The sequence below is a fragment of the Lepidothrix coronata genome, unplaced genomic scaffold (genome assembly GCF_001604755.1).
Source record: "Lepidothrix coronata isolate B3197 unplaced genomic scaffold, Lepidothrix_coronata-1.0 Scaffold64, whole genome shotgun sequence".
In the NCBI taxonomy this organism is placed as follows: Eukaryota; Metazoa; Chordata; class Aves; order Passeriformes; family Pipridae; genus Lepidothrix; species Lepidothrix coronata.
Window position 1 is genome coordinate 1,936,387 of NW_016690244.1, and position 17,520 is coordinate 1,953,906.

Below are 17,520 nucleotides of genomic sequence, written 5' to 3' on the forward strand. Positions count from 1 at the left end.
GGGAAGCATCCAAAAGAAGCTCTTCAAGGTCTTCCCGGCCTTGATTGACCAGATGGGAGATAGACAATAGTCATGGCTGGATTCTGCAAGACCAGTGAATGCCCTACAAACTCAGGAAGAAAGTTATGATTTGAGCTCCCTTGACTGCAGCCTTTAAAAAATACATAAGTTTTTGTGTTGCCCATTTCAATGTTCATCTTTTATTCACTTTTCTATTCCACCTGTCTATGGATGAGAAATACAGCTTACCTTCTGGTGCTGTTTCTCACTGAGGAAGCAAACTAAAGGCAGAATAGTTGTTGTGACTTTTATCTAGTTCTTTTTATTATATTTTCCCTATCACTCTGTTTTCTCTTCTACTGTGATGACTGCCTTTTGCTTAATACAGGATTTTCTGTTCAGTCAGCTCCAAAATCCCATCAACAGGCTGAAAGTTAGTGGCATCCTCTCATTGTTTGTATAATTGGCCAGTAAGAACCCTCCAGGTCACAAAAATTACATCTTTGTACAGTTGAGGTGTAGAGAGGAGAGTGTTTGGCTAATGTGAGCTGTAAACTGATATTTGCACAATTTATTTGTATTTACTTTGTCTTATTTTCTCCATCAGGAGCTAAGGGAATTGGGTAGCAATTGGGCACTAAGTGAGATTAATCTAGCAGCTGGAAAACACTCTGTTCAGAGTGAAATGGATAGTGTGTGTTCACAATTGCTTGAATAACACATGTTTTAATGCAGGACTGTGTGTCATATTAATTTTTTAATATAAAAGATGCACTATGATAGGAAAAGTCAGCATATCAGTGTTAATGGGGAATCTTTCCAAGACCTTCCTTTCAAGTGGATAAAAGAGTACAAATTTGGGATAGCCAAAGGTGACTACAAACAAATTGGCTGGTCCATTAGCATAGCTGTCCAGCTGCATCCTAGGCTCAGAGGCTACTCCAAAACCACAAGCCCAGCCACCTCAGAAGCCTGCCAAGGAGCCAGCTGCTGCTAATAAAGCAAACTCTACAACTTGGCATCTAGGGCCTGTGATTCCCGTCCAAAAGGAATTGTATGTGAAAGATATTTGAAATTTGTCTTTTAAAGTAGTGTTTTGCTTTGAAAGAAAAATGCTTTAGCCTAAACTTGCAACAAGTGAAAAACTACAAAAGAGTAGTTGGTTGCCATGGGAAGATAAATACTGCTCTTGTGTAAGGAGGTTGGATATTGGAAGGAGGAGCGTTGTTCGTTTAGTATCCAAGAGGCTTCTGGTTCAGCATTTCTGGACTATTTAGTTAGAAAGACCAAGGTATCTCATTATTCATGCTTAGATGTGTGCACTTCCACGGGACATAGTTTCAGAGAGCTGAACTGCAGGGCTTAAGCACAAGGGTGTGTTCCTGAGACTGGATAAGAATTAAGCACATTAATTTCTCACTTTTAAATAATGTAAAAGGGGAAATTTCATTCATTTTTCAAAGATGAAAACAAATCCTATTTAGCCATCCATGCTACATTAATAAGCTGCTTGGAATGATCTACAAACCAGTTCACTCCCCACACGTTCCCCACTGAACAATGAAGCATGAGAATTGAAAAACTAGTTGGTTGTATTGGTTATTTGAAAAATTAATGGCAAAACCAGCTCTGAATTCCAGCTTCCTTTTGAAGTGAAACACATAGATTTTGCCTAATACTTTTTTTCTAGATCTGCAGGTAGGTCCTGCGCTTGGTTGTGCTGGCAAAACCTCTTTCCCAGATTTCTACAGCTGGTATTGGGGTGTTTTCAGCCAGTCTTGACAGTGGTGCTCCTTATGGCTCTTGTGGTAGAGAAGTTAAGTGCTTTGCCCTCAGCCACGGAGAGGTCCAATGTCAGAAAAAGACACAAATTTCCTGCTGTTGAGTGCACAGGAGGCTCCCCAGGCAGTGCCCTGCTTCAGCATCATCCAGGATCCTGTAGCAAGTGGTCAATATCTGGGATCATCATCAGGTTGCCATTAATTTCTTTCACTCCAGTTATTATGTGGAGATTAACAAACCAGACCCTTTGCTCATTTGGAGTTAAAATGCATACTTCTGCCATCAGTCATACACTCATCGGCTCAGGAAACAAGAATCCAAAGCTTTCTTCTAACCTGAAGCTTTTTAGTCTGGCAACCGGCCAGAAGATGTCATCAGCCTCAGTACAGGCAATTTTGTAATCTTTCTGCGGATGGTATTCTGGGGTATTGGATATGCATAGAAATTACTGTGGGCTGCTGTGGCTGAGATTTATTAGTGAAGAGGGTTTGGAGTATAGCAGGGTTTGCTGGGCTGAGAAGATCAGCATCCTCCAAATTGGAGTTGCGGCTGCCTTTCTGCCCATCCTTAAAGTGTCTCCCAGGATGCTCCTGTGAATCCAGGCATCCATGTGTGCCTGTTGTCTGAGCAGCTCTTACTTGGAAGACAACCTGTCCTATGGCCTCATTCTCTCTGTATACTGAGGACTTTCTTTTTTTTTTTTTAATAGCTGTGGCCTTAAAATCGGTGTAACTGTAATTCGTGTTCCCTTCTGCATCCCTTTTCAGCTGTCTGAGAGGGATAAAATGTCTTAAGCTTAAATTAGAATTAGGCTCCCAGTGCTCTCCTCTGTGTGAGGATAAAGATCTTATAATAGAATGAAAATTGCTCTTTGTATTTCAAAGGTATATTTCCACTTTTTTTTTCTTGCTTATTAGGTTGATGTGAGAATAAGACATTTACTCATTATCCCCGGCTAAGACATATATAATAATATCGATTAATAATTAAAGTACATACAACTTTATTGGCTTATGGAAAAATCTTTCATTGCTTTACATCATTTGCGTCGATTCATTATGTATGGTAAACTTAGAGGTGTAGGGGAAAGCAGGAAGAGTGTCACCTTGACCTTTATTTATTCATTTATTTATATTATCTTAGGAATGCTCAAAATATGCAAGATTACCATGGGATATTTCCTGAGCTCCTGATATATTAAATCTAAATGTATTATACAGTCATATCTACCTCTTCCATGGCCTTGCAGTGCACAGAGATTTAACTATGCTTCAGCCAGGATGTTTGAAGGTCTGGGTGCCTATGTATTTAATAGAGGTTACTGTTGCCTGCAGTGCTATCCAGCTGGGCAACGGCTGTGGCATGGAGCTGATTTCCAGGATGTGTCTCCATCACTGGTACTCAGTTGAGGCAGTTCCCTGTGCTGGTACTCAGGACTGCTGCTTCAGCTCTCTGTTTCTGGGAATGACATTGAAGCTCAGGTGGGTGGGGATTACCCAGTGATAAAATGTGTGTGCAGGGAAATATGATCCGAATGCATTAAGTGCTTTTGCTTGTCAGCAAAACTATCTATGCAGAGACTTGGGAAAGGCAGCTCATTGTCCTTTCTCTTTTACTGTAGAAGAGAGTGAATGCCACTACTTGCTAGCATGATGATCACACTACTGAAGTGTTTTCTCCTTTTAATGGCTCCTACTTGAGTCACATTACAACCAGGTGAGATTGCAGAAGAATTCTGATGTCTTGACACCTGATGCTGTGTCCCCCTCTCATTGTTTAAATGGGAGAAACAAGGAAGGAGAAGGCACCAGGAAAGGCATCACTGCAAGTGTGGTGTTTCATTTCATCAAAACCTCTGAGCTTCACCTGTCACTGATGCTCCTCTTATGTTCTCCAACTTTTTTTTGGTTCTTCTAAATAATGGGACTTGTTTGAAAGAGTTTAGACCTACTAATTTAAAAATATCCAACTACCAAGACTGTGATTTTGTGTGTGCATAATTATAAAGACTAAAATAGGGCCACTGAAATTAAAGGGGCAGTTGATTAGCATGATCAGAAATACTCACAGACTTAAATATTTTCTCTGTTCAAGGCCTAAATGCAGAATGAGCATATTAGGAGTCACTTAAGTGTTATTGCTACTATAATGAAAATTGCAGATGTTTTGCCTTTATTAGTCCATTAGCATAGCACGGTTAACTTAGCATTGGCCCAACATTTACCTGCTGTTGTCACCACACATAAAGCAAGCAGAATATGCTGATCAGCTTGTGGATATGGGATTTCCCCCCTCTCAGCAGATGGTTACATTCCTAGAGCTCTGACTCCATTCCCTTGGCTGCCTGTCTAGGGCTTGGCCCTCAGCATCCCCCAGTTCCTATAAATTCACCGCTAGAGCTCAGTTTTTCTGCATAGGTCACAGTGGTGACAGGATAGCCTCCTACTTCCAACCATTTGTCCATTCTCCTGGCAAGCACTCTGTGCTGTGACTAAATACTCTGGTGGTCAGGGCACTGAGGTTGGTTGCAGCAACTAAAATTCCTTAATTTTGTCTCAGATCAGAGATGTTTAGGTAATTTTTATAGCATGTGTGTGTCTTTCTTCATAATGTGTATTTTACCAGGGAGCTGGGGGTGGGGAGAGTGTTGTTCTCCCTGTGAGAACGCCTCCTTTTTTAAGTGGTATTTCTCAGTTGTTGTGTGTGGTTTGTGGTTGTTCAGAAGTGGGTAAGGTTTTCAGAGCAGAAGGTCTTAGCCTGATCGTCTTTTCCAAACCCTGTTTCTCTATTGCGAAAGACATCTGTAAGGGCAGAGTCTTTTCAGGCTGCTTTGGATTTTTTTCTCTCTTAGCTAGCCAACTCTCTACCACCTGACTGTTCATGTGCTGGGTGCTCCTCATGTTTAGAAAAGACTAAGTAGGCTTCTGGCATCAGCTTCTGTACCTATGGCTACATATTCTTATTTCGTCTTAGAGTACTCTTAGAGTGAATTGTGTTTAACTTCTTTCTTTAATACAGGTTACTCCCTGAGTATCTGTCATTTCAGAGCTTTATTTGGTAATCTAGATAAAATAGATTTATAATCTAGCTACTTTAATTCCCAATTAAAAAAATATAGTAAAATAATGCACTTCATAGCCATGGCTAAACCCAAAATGTAGGTCCTGTTTTGCATTTTGAAAGGCATTGCTGACTGGGAGTGGGTGCAGGCACCTTAGGAGTGGGCAGGTGGAGGTGGTCAGGGAAGGTAGGCCAAGCATAGCATAGTTCTGGAGTTACCAAGGTAAACCACATGCATCTGTCATGCTTTTGCCTTTTACAGTAACAGCATTTTTGTTTTGATCTGTTTCCAGCAGTCCTATGCACCAGCTCCCCACCCCATGGCTCCTCCCAGCCCCAGCACAAACAGCAGCAACAACAGCAGCAACAACAGCAGCGGAGAGCAGTTGAGTAAAACCAACCTGTACATTCGAGGCCTTCCACCCGGCACCACTGACCAGGACCTTATCAAGCTGTGCCAGCCGTAAGTGCACTTAAAATACTCAGTATTCTTTGGGGTAGGAAGATGTCAAAGCTCGCCTTCCAGCTTACACTTATGTGTGGCCACAAAAAGACATCAGAAGCCTCCTACACTTGAAAGTTAAGTGTTATTCCTTTAGTTTGAATGGCTAATTAATGGCTGTTGAAAACCTTCAGATAAAGAGTTTAGGGGAATAGGGAGGTGAGGGCCTTCACAGTGACTTCTGTTTATTCTAATCTGGTTGATTTCTTATGTTAACAGGAGAATCTGCATGACAGGAAAACCTCCCTAATGACAAATTTTATAGTTATAATGATCTGTGAATCATAATCTGATGCACAACAAAATATGGGTGTTCCTCCCCGAATCTATCACGTTTTATGGTTGCCATGCCACACGTTGCTGGGCTCAAAGATTGAGAAGTATGAAACCCACTGAAGGTGGTCTTGTAGCCGTCTAATGACCAGCTAACTAACTGCAGTTCCACTGGAAAATAGTGATGTAGAAAGTAGCACCTTCTACCTTCCTGTTTATCTGAAGTCATATTTACAGATTGTCCTGATAAATATCAATTTTACTGTGTTTTATTCCTGTTGAAACCAAAGAGACAGCGAAAAGAGCTCTGCTCCTCATGTATCATCAAAAGAACTACATCCTAAAACACTGCACCCTTCTATCCTTCTTCACTCAACTGAATGTTGTGGGCAATATAGGTAGAAATGAGAACTTGATTGGATTTACAAGGTCTTGATTAGTACTGGTGTTGTGTAGGACGGGACTAATCCAATTTGAAATTCCAACCAGAGATCACCTGGCTGGAATTTAGGATAATACATTTTTTTGTGTTATAATAAGAGGGAGAGAGATATTTGAAAAATAAAAATCCACCCTTGTATGATGCAGAACTGTGGTGTTTTTGCCGTAGAATCATCTGTTCCAAAAGACAACAGCATCTCTATTATTTGTCATTACAAATCAGCCTTTCAAATAGGGATCAATAGATGAAGTTTGGTAAAGCAAGGAACAGTCTGGGGCTGATCTACTGACTTGAATCCAAATGAGTGTTGTTTTGAAGCTTGTAATAGCAGTATCAATTTAATGGGTTGTTACAATTTTATGTCATTCTGCCTTTCCTGATTTTGATCAAAAACCCTGAAAGACTTCCCTGAGTATGCTTTATGTGGACATGACTTGCCAGGAGTGGAGCTAGCAGCCTTACTGAAACAATACCTGGACTTTAGTAAAATTATGGTAGCTTGAAACTCTTTTCCTTTGACTTTCTCCTGTTAAAGCTACTGCAGGTAGAACTGACTGTTCACAGGAGTATAGAGTGCTGGTGATGTTTCATATTTCATGCAAGTTGAATTGTGAGTGTACCTGTCTGACATTCGTACAAACTACATTCATTGACACTTTCCACATGTGACAGTCACAGATAATACCAGTTCAAGGGCCGGGTCCTCAGTATGTATAAATTGATTGTAGTCTACTGACTTTCAAAAAGCCCTTTTGCTATAATCTTCTTGCAGTCTGACTCCTCCCAAGTTCAAACAAATGCTTTCAGCTGATCAGGACTGAACTAGTTATTCCTAAAGGAGCCTCATAACTTTGGCACCTAGTGCTCAAGTCACTCACTGCTCAAGTCACGGTGTGAGCAGTGATACTTAAATCATGAAGTTCAGGGAGCACGTCCCTACCCCTTGTCTGCTTATGGGAAGTGTGCATCAAGTATCTGAGAGCTTCCTTTTGGCACTGTGGCAAAATTTTTAATGTGCTCCACTAAACTTAATCTGGTCTATGATTAGGGGACTTTGTCTTGCTATCATGAGATTCCTGTGTGAACAGATGCTCTTTAAGAAAAACGCTGACATTCATTTTGCTGAATGTCAGCAAGGAGAAACCAGATAGTTCTTCTATCCTTTTTTTCAGAATATTAAAAGAATTTATCAAAGCAAAAGAGAAAGGCAGTATAGGGAAACTTAAATATCTGAAAATGCAGGAATTTGTCCTGGCAGCATGTAGATTCTAAGTAATGTTTTGCAAGACATTTTCTTTACCTTTGCGTGTGGTTACACAGTAGAAGTGGATAAAGGTCCAAACCCCTTATCTTTCCCCCTGCCCCCTCCCGAAAAAACCCAGACCAAAACAAAGAAAAACCCCTAACCCTCCCTCACCCTCCACTCTGCCACTAAAACCAAAACTAGCAATCTGCTGCTATATGAACAAGACATAGATTTATCTGTTCAGAAAGATTGTCTTCTGTGAGTTCTCTCCTACCTTATGTGGCTGGGGGCTCACCATGTCTTAAAGATTTCATGTGAACAGGTATTCACAAACAAGCAGAAGGTGCTGTCTCTTAAGCTTCCTACATAGAAGTATTAGCGTAATTTGCTACAAGATGTGAAATAAAAACCTTACTTCTAATCCATAAATCATATTATTTTGCAGTACAAGCTTTTTGTGGAGCTGCATTCACCAAGCTAGCTGATGTCTAGCACATTGGTTCTCCTAGGCTAGCTGCCAGTGCCTAAAATGAGCCCTTCTGAACCCATTTCCTCTGCTCTAGCATGGGACAAGGCTGCCAGTAGTACAACTGTCACTTGTAATATCTGACATTTGGCAGGTCTGAGGAATAATCTTCTAAAGCCACAATATTTCTCTTTCAGAAGTACAGGAAATGCTGGAAATTCTTATGGTTACACACATTTATCATAGCCCATCCCATTTCCAGGTTTATTCTTGTAAGGAGGCCACCCTCTAAGTCATGTGTAAAGTTTTTAATTTAATTGCATTTTGCCAGGTGGGTTGTGGAAGAGAAACCCTTTAATCAGAATTGTTTGATAAAGTATGGGGCTCTTTTGGTGAATCCTGCCTGCTTTTCAGTCTTTCTGTTGTGTGTTTTTGTGTGGTGCGTGTTGCACACTAAATAGAAAACAGACTGGAGTACCGCTGATGCTTGAAGTGCAGAGTCCATTACACGTGATGTGAGACATTTCTGACAAATGTTCTGACACTATCAAACCTTTTATCAATTTGAGAGTAACCTTGTCACAGTAATCTGTCAAACTGTTCATATGACTAAAGGAAAACAAGTCATCATAGGCTGTACAGTAGCTGAGTAAATGAAAAAAAAATTGCTACTGGAAGATTTTTTTTTTTAATGTGGTTCTGATCCTCAGTACTTGCTTTAATGTGTGTCGAGCAAAGTTTCATCTAACTCCTTTTTGCAGCAGAAAACTGCTAGGCTGCACTGTACCTTTTGGGACTCTATGCAACAACTCAGTCAAAAGTTACATCTAAAAAGAATGAGTAAGGGTGTTTAGCAAGCAAGAATCTGTTGCTCTTTTATGTATGTGTTGTCTTCTGGATTTTCATAAACACTAAGTAAAGAAACTTCCCAAACCGGACCTTGGCCTCTCTTAACCCTTTCTGAAGTTTTTTTAAGGCTTTACACTCATCTGTGATCATATTGATCATCAGAATATATTAGTCTAAAATTTAAATATTTAAGTATTTCATGTAAATAATATTAAATATCACATAATTAGCTTTTTTTTTCTCTGAAGTACAGGGTCTCTGCTGGTGCAGTGGTATGCACCATTATAAGTATATCTTCCCAGTCAAAATATGCTTTTAATCAAAAGTGAAGATAGTCAACCTTTAAATGTAACATTATAGACAAAAAAAATTGCATATTGTGTCACTGTATTAGCAAAATATAAATTATTATCTTTGAAATATTGGTAATCTGTCACTCTAATTTTCATGCATTGTGTTATATTTCATCCAGAAGCGTTCCAAGATTCTCTTCAAAACATACACAGATGGCTTAGTCCATTGTTAGTATACTGGACACATCCCATTCTTCCTAACTACATCTCGGTGGAGATAGTTTGAAAGAATTCTCTTGCACAGACTAAACATTTGAGCTTTATTACTTTGAAACATATTTAATTAAAAAAACCTCACAGTCTGTCTCTTAAGATTTTGGTCTTTCTGTCTGTTCTTACATTTTTGCACTGATGAAGATTTAGGCTCCAAATATTTTAAAAGGTAAAATAAGTTTTGGAGAAGGGAAGGGAAATTTGGGAAAAGAGATATAAAATATCTCTTCCCTTCCCCCAGTAATTTTTTCAGGAGAAAATTCAGCTTAAACCCCCCAACATTTGACTGAAAACCAAGCCTTCTGCAATGCACAGTCAAGACACTGACATGTATTCAAAAGATAAACCCTGTCCATCTTGATTCAGTCATTGTGACTTCATTGTGTTCCAGGGTAAAAGTAAAGGCCTTAATTAAAACAGCAACAGTAAAAATATCTAAAGCTAAGGAGCAGCAAGTCTCTTTGTTGCTCAGGCTGACTCTTGAGGAAGACGAGATAGAATCTCACAGATAAATGGTTTTACAGGTATGGGAAATCCCTATTGAATAATGATTGCCATGAACGCTGCTTTCTTTAAATAATCTCTAGATCCATATTTTTGTGCTGATTACTCAAGGTTTTGGGTTTCTTTTGGTTTAGTGGGGATGGTTGTTTTATTGGTTTGGTTTTTGGATTTTTTTGTGTGTGTTTTTTTTCGTTGTTGTTGTTGTTTTTTGTTTGGGTTTTTTGTTTTTTGGGGTTTTTTTTTGAAGGTATCCCAGTTGACTCCTTGGCAAGTTATCAAATGTGAGATTTTAGCCTCTCATTTGATTCTGAATGTCCTTGGTTTTGTCTTGTCAAACATCTGAATAAATATTCAGGCTGCCACTGTTTAGATTCTATTAAAGGGCTAGTCCCAAGGAAAATGTAACCAAGGTTATTAATTGAAAAGTCATACATTAATTTACTTAAATCCTAGATTATTTCTGAAATGAACTGTGTACATTTCTTTTGCCCCCACAGAAAAAGGCTGAGTTCATGGAAGTTTCAGAGGGGTTCAAGGTGACTTTCAGGACAGGTTTTCTTGTCAAAAACTGCAACAACACAACATTTCTATTAGACCAAGCCTTATTGCAAGTTCATTATGGTCTTTCCTGCTATGTATTAAGGCAGCAAGAGCTGTATATTCCTGAATATTTTTATTTTCCTTCTATTTTGTGAAAATAACAAGTCTATGTTATATGAAAACTGATGAAATGAAGGTTTGGGAGAAGTAAGATCCCTTCCATTCCTTTTTTTTTTTCTACTTTAAATTGTTAATCAACAGTAATTACTGTGAACTATAAATAAAATAAGGGTTAACCAAAATACAATCTCCATAGTGAGCTCAAAATCAAAAAAACCCAAAAGAATCCCTGTAGTAAATACATTGTTCCACGGTGAAGTCAGACAAAATTTATAGCCAGTATAAACTCATGTTCTCATCCTGACCCCAGTGAAAACAAACTCCAAACTATCTGAGACTTACGTAGCAGTAGTGTTAGGCCCTCTCTGCTCCTGTATTTTTAAGAAATACTCTTTTGATATGTAAAAGAATTTACTGTGTTCTGCAGTCTTGTGTATGTTAAAGCAAGGTGCACTCTGGCTTCAATATTAATTCAAACAGAACCCAAACCTACGTCTCTTCTGTAATTTATATCAGTTGACACCATCGCTGTGTGATATAGCAGGGACTGAGAGGGCGTGAAGGAGAGAGCGCTCATTCGGTGGGATTAACTCATATAGGAACCATGTGGAATCATACTGAATATTTCCTGCTTAAAATCTTGATGGATATTTTGGTTGGGTCTATCCTAGTAATATGAGAACTGTGAATGGCTCTGAAATATGCTGAAGAGGTCAGTCTTCATGGGAACCAAAGAAATGCCCAGACTTGAGGGGAAAAAAAAACAAAACACCAACTTTCCCTGCCTCCCCCCTGGATTTTCTTTGTTATTCCAACTAAAACCAGAAGTCCAAAGAAGGGTGTACTGTGAGGCCAAGCACAGCAAAGGTATCCTGATGGACTAAACACTCTGATACAAAGCAAAGAGAGGACTATATGAGTATATTCCTCTTATTTGTGAATGTGTGTGTGTCCAGACCAAATCAAAACACACTGATGAGTTGGCTTGGAGAAATCTATATCCTTATCAAGTTCTTTGTATCATGGACTTTTAGGAAAGATTTATTAAGAGGAGCAGGAAAGAAAAAAGAAGGTTAATACTTCTAAGTCAAAATGCCTTTGATCAGAAGCCAAATCGTGAACGTTAAGGATGCACAAAGTATGCATAAAAGCAGGAACCTGAAATCATGGACATGATTTGTTAATTTTTTCATTGAAGACATGTTCATAGTGAGAATGCTTAATAATGCTATTAGAAACCTTGTGGAGTTTCTCTCTAGGTCTGCAATGATACAAGGCAGGGAACTTGTATTTCCTTTGAACAACATATTGGTTTCCGAAATAAGTTGATTTGCAGTTTTGCACTCAGTTATATAAATATTACATATTTGTAGTGTGTAAATATGGACATGGATGTACAAAAGTTTTTTCTCCTTTACCTGATATTATTGAAAAATTATTTGTATATTAATTCCCATTGAAATAATCTCCAGATGTCTTCCATTGTTAAAAACAAACATTGAAGCTGCCCCAGTAGGCAGTGAACCAATTCTCTTCTTACCTTGCCTCTTTCATCAGGGAAAACAAAACTCTAGGTCAGCAAATGCCCGCAGCACTACAGAGAGCTCTATCTGGGATGTTAACATTCCCCATTGTCAGGAAGAAAGGCAGAAAAATAATCTGTGTAAAGTAATAAATGAGCACCTGCACTCTTCTCTGTTTTGAATGTGCCTGTCTTTTCACTGGAGTGTGACAGTGTGTCAGTGAGAGTTTCTCATCTCCTTTCAAGTTGGATGAACCTGATTTAATGGAAGATAGGGAAGGAGGCAGCATTCTCAGACACTTGTGCTAAAAACATTTCTTCTGATGAATTTTAATTAAAGTCTTTGTGGGGAAAAAAAAAAGGGAAAAAACCCAAAACAAATAAAAGAACACAGAAATATTGAGTCTTCTGTGTAACAGTGTGAAGGGCATGATCGTAACAGCAAGGTCATAACAGGAGGGGTGTTGAGATGGAAAGAGGGCAACACACTTAATGAGCTGCTTCTGACCTGTTCTGAGATGTGCATGTTTCCCGTCTTTCCTTGTACTCTTTCTTTCTCCACTTCTCCAGCATATTTTTTGTGCAGCCATTCAGCCCTGGCATCACTATCCATCCATGAGGCTATTGGTGTAACCATTTAAGAGTAAAAATGCTCATGGCCGAAAATGTCCAGAGGACAGACAGGCTATGCACAATATATGTCTGTGAGACAAATGCCTGTTTTTATAATGTGGTTGTTGCTCTGTAAAAGGACTCTCATGGCAGTGGATCTCTCACCAGTCTGAATTTTCCAGCCCCTCAAGGCATCCTGTAAAATTCTGATGCTTGGTTTCTGCTTGACAGTGAAGAAGGCTGGTTGAACTCTCTTGGTTTGACAAAGGTTGCTTCACTGCTGTCCTTTGAGTCATTGTGGTGGGGGTTTTTTAGTGGAAATGAAAGTTCTGGTTATCTTTGTTTCCTCTGTTTTGAAGCTCATCCATGTGTTTTAGATTTGTCTGCATTTTTGGTATTTGTTCTCCTAAATTCCATGGTGTCAGGTTCAGTGGGTCTTTCTGATCTCATGTCCTTTAGGAATTGATGGTAGCAGTAGGGGAGCAGAACCAATAAACTGTGTGGTTTATACTCCTTAGGAGCCACCAATTTCTGGGAGAAGACAGAGACACACTGTTCATGTTTTGACATTTGTGTAGCAGAAATGTTTCTCTAATGTTTTTCTTAAAGGTATGATGCAGATAGTGTTCTGCTCTGATTGAGAAATACATTGTCCTAAAGCTCTGCTGAAAGGAAACAATATCAGCTATACTTAATCAACACCCTCAACCCCCACCCCCAAAAAGAATAACCTGGGCAGTGCTTCCAGCTAATGGCTAAAACCTTAGTGCATTCCTGCTATTTCTGTGCAAGGGGAAGTGGCAGGCCAAGTTTGGTGGCAAAGCTATTGAATATTATCAGCACGAAAACAAAAATGTCATTGTGTTCAGCTGCTAGACTTTCTCATACCATTCCAAACAAGCATCGACAAGAGCTCTGGGCTATGCAGCATGCCATGTCCTTCATTCCAAGTATTTGGTAACTTCCCAGAATTATTTGTGTGACAAATGCTGCTATTAGATTTCTGTTAAAAACTGAAAAGACTTTAATTTTTTAAAAATATGTTCACTAGAGAAGGAATTTCTTAGAATCTTTGCAACTGCGTCAGAGGTTTTTATATTTGTCTCGTTACAAACACAGACAGGAAAGATAGAATGTTTTCAGCCTAATTTTTAAAAGATGTTGATCTGACAGCGATCTCAAAAGGTCTTTTTCTTTGGGCATGTATTTTCTGTGTCCCCATGAGCTCTAGGGAAAGTGGAATCCTCCAGATTCTGGTTCTCTTGCAAAGAACCTAGCCACAGCTCTGGGGGCAACCCTAAATAAAATAATGAAAGTAATAGCAATGTGCAAATATAGGACTTATTCTGAAATAAGCTGTCTGCCAACAGATACCCAACCTCATGTACGCTTCATGGAAGCACAGCAGTCTGTTCAAATAGCAGTTATTGCAGGATCACAGGCATGTTATTGCTTCAGTGTAATACAGGTAATAAGTGCAGCGTTTATGGCTATTACTGCCTGGTGATCACATAAAAAAAAGAAAACAGACATACTTTCCTTACTTCAGCTTCCCAGTTCAGCATTTCCATATGCTCCTGGGGTTATAATCCAATTATGAAGCTTCAATTATTTTCTGTAATTCACTGATTCAAGAAGAACATTAACTTTTTAGCTTCTTTACAGTAGGAACCTAATAATTAAAAGGAATAAAATAATTCACAGATTCATAGAATTTAAGATCCAGAAGAGACCAAGGGATCGTCCACATTATTTTCTGGTTGATTCAGGTCCTTAAATTTCCCTTATTTTTCTCCTGGACTGAATATGCAATTTATTTTAATGTAAAAATATGTTCCAGAAAACCACCCATTCTGGAACTGAAGATATGAAAGCAATAGCAAACCAGCCACTGTTGCTAACAATTTGTTCCTGTTAACCACATTCCCTGCTCAGAATTCCTGACCCACTTTCAAGTCACCTTTCTGATCTTGATTTTTACCTGTTCATTTTTAGTGTAATCAGATTAAGGACCTTTCAGATGCTCCTTCCAGATGTACTTATGTGCTAAAATCAGTGATTTTTAATTTTTTTTTCTTTAAGAATACAAATAGTTGGAGCTGTTAAAGTCTCTGATTATATGATGGTTTTCTCCAGCCTTTGGATAATTTTATCAAGAACTGCAGGGATCATTTAATTGTTTTTAAAACTAATTATTTGAGGTTAGAAATCATTTCCTTTTCATATTTATGGACATTTGTTTTTATGTTTAGTTTAGGTAGCCATATCTGTGTCCTAAAGTGGATGAAATATATTACTGGAACATCTGTGTTCCTAAGCGGGAGACGTGATACTCAAAAGCTGCTGTAGTGTCTTAGCAGGAGTGTAAGGTGGTGCAACATGCACTCTGTGGAGATCACAGAGCACTGGTACTGGCATTATGTCAGAAGCAGAGGCTCATCTCTCGACCTCTGAGGTTTTGATTACTTTTAATTGTAAATCACGTGTCTGTCCATCCTCAGCTTTGAGTAACAAAAACCCAGAGAATTGGAAAACTGCAACACACTTGAAGCTGTATTTTTAAAAGTAAGGAATTTGGATCTCTGGCATACCTAACTTAATTTTGTAGAACTTAATTTCTCTTCTTACCTTTAATGTATCTTATCTCCTCTGCTTTACTTAAATCAACACCAAATTTAGGAGTGTGAATTAAATGGAGTATGGCTGTGAAGTTTTTTAATGACTCTACAATAATTTAGCACAAATATTTCAATATAAAGTTTATTGAGTGCCTTATGAACTGCATAACAAATGAATTGCTATCACATGTACAAACATACAGCCAGTTTAAGGATTCATATAGGACAATCTCTTGACTCAGATAAAATGAACTCAAGGCAATTGCTTCTAAATGGAAAGGAAAACTGGTGCCTAATGGTGGAACAAAATAGAGTATGAACATGTATTTGGTATTTGAATGAAAGCAGGGTACTATACTCATGCCATGATCTTGCTCACTGCCTAACATAAGAATTGGACTAAAGATGTAATTGACTGCAGATCTTACAGATGTGGGAGACAGGCTGTAATGATACAGCTATTAAATGATAGCAGCACTTTGATGACTTTTAATTGATTCGTCTCTGTTTTCAGTGACTGGTAAGAAAAACCCGTCTGTATTATAACATGGATTTGCAATTGTTAGTTCTTGTTAGATTCCTGTTTGTTGGTTCTTACTGACCTTAGATACAGAGAAACAAGACTTTCTCTCAATCACAAGACCACATTTCTTGTTCCTGCTGTGTCCCTGCCATGCTGTTCCCATGGTACATTGAGAACACAAGGCTGCTGTTAGTTCAGTGTTAGCGGCTGAATCTCCCGCTGCTTCTGGGCAAGTATAGCTCTATCAGTGAGCATATGAGGCATTTTGTGGTGAGGAAAAGGTGGGTTAGAGTGGCAGGAAGTGTAACTGGAGTTCATTGCAATTGCTTGGATGATACTGTCTGTCAATACAGTTTAGTATGTACTGAGACAACTACGTGGAAAAGACTTAAATTCCTCATTCTCCCCCATTCTTTTTTCCATTGCCCCTCATCCCCTCCTTTTGTCCTCATGCAGTTATCCTCTAAAGAGGGATGTTTCTGCACAGAAGTCAGGCTCATAATTTGCTTAGTAGGTGCTGGTTAGCAGTGCAAGAGTATTGATGAGAAAACTCATGTTAAATCTCTCTTTGGAGGCTGCCCTAGAGTTTTTACAACTCACATACACATGGCATTTTAATCTCTCCACAAAGATTTCTGAAAGGGATATTTAAAGTGCTGTGCCACTAGTTAGTAGCTGTCACCACTGTGTCAGGCATGCTCTCAGTGGAGAGTTTACCAGCCCTCAGTTGGACCTGGAGCCGAAATGTCACCAAGTACATACATCTCTATCTTTTCAGACTGCCAAGTCATGGCAGCATTGTGTAGGACTCAGGATGTTGAGCCTGTGAGAGAGATCTCTGCACTCTCAGCAGATTTCCAGGCCTGGACACCTTTTTTCGGCTGGGGAACATGCTGCGGAAAGCCGTCTGGTGGGGACGTCAAGGCGAGTTGGACATGCTGATGGCTCGCAGGATTCAGGCTGTGTGCCAGAAGTAAAGTGCTCGTCCCTTCCTAATGAGGTAGCCCTCCAGTCCTGCTATCAGGAGGTCTGCAGCTGGTCTGCTTAATGGTATTTAGTAACAGTATGTGCAGTAAGGCACGCTCTCCTGTTACACAGAAATCCACTAATGCTGGCTTCAAGAGTGGCGGGTAATTCAATCACACCCACAAAAATGATATTAACATAACATTAGAGAGCTGCATAGACTAGCAAATGACAGGAAATTATGAAGTTCAGGCTTGAAACTTTATCCTTAACTCACCCGTATTGTGTCGAGGTATTTGGAAATTTCCATGGAGTGTGTGATTTTTATGGGACCTACAGTGGGGTGTATTGTCCTGTGTGTCTGCAGAGGATTTCCTCAGCTAACATCAGCCAGCCTTAGTGAGAGTTATATAAAGAATTTATGGTGCAATGTACAGAGCGTAGCTAGACAATGTGAGCTTTAAATGTGAATTTCTTGGCTTGGGCAGTTTACCCACCCCTTTTCTGAAGTGCTGCATCAGGCATTCGCTGTGTTGACATTTTTCAGACCAAATTGCAGTTCAGTAGCTAAGACCCTTTCCCAGTTTCAGAACTAATTTTTTGGGTTGGGGTTTTTTTTCTGATCAACAGTCACTAAAAGAGTTTTCTTTTGTTTAAAATTTACTTGTTGATTTAAAGACACTGCTCCTGTTTATTTAATGTAAATTAAATACTCTATACCCATCTTCGGGCTTATTAATATTTTTCCTTATTTTTGGTTCTTCTGAAACTAGTAATGCATATTGGTAAGCAAGATTAACTTCCTAATCTAAAAATCCTGTGTTGGAAATGGAAAAAAAAGGTTTTAACAACCTCGTCTTCTTCCTTGTGACTTCTAGTCCTCCATTGTACTTCCCTGTACCAGCAGGGACAAGGGGAAGTTCTTGCAA

At 39.1% G+C, this 17,520-nt stretch overlaps 1 protein-coding gene across 5 annotated transcripts in view; it reads left to right on the forward strand.

Annotated features, from left to right (window-relative positions):
* RBMS3 (RNA binding motif single stranded interacting protein 3) overlaps positions 1–17,520 on the forward strand; it is a 711,089-nt gene that overhangs the window by 358,219 nt on the left and 335,350 nt on the right. For 3 of the 5 annotated variants that reach the window (XM_017817961.1, XM_017817959.1, XM_017817958.1), the window contains one exon: positions 5,136–5,305. In XM_017817961.1, the coding sequence (XP_017673450.1) occupies positions 5,136–5,305 (170 nt within the window). The remainder of the gene's footprint in view (positions 1–5,135; positions 5,306–17,520) is intronic. The other 2 variants (XM_017817960.1, XM_017817962.1) reach the window with 1 other exon arrangement.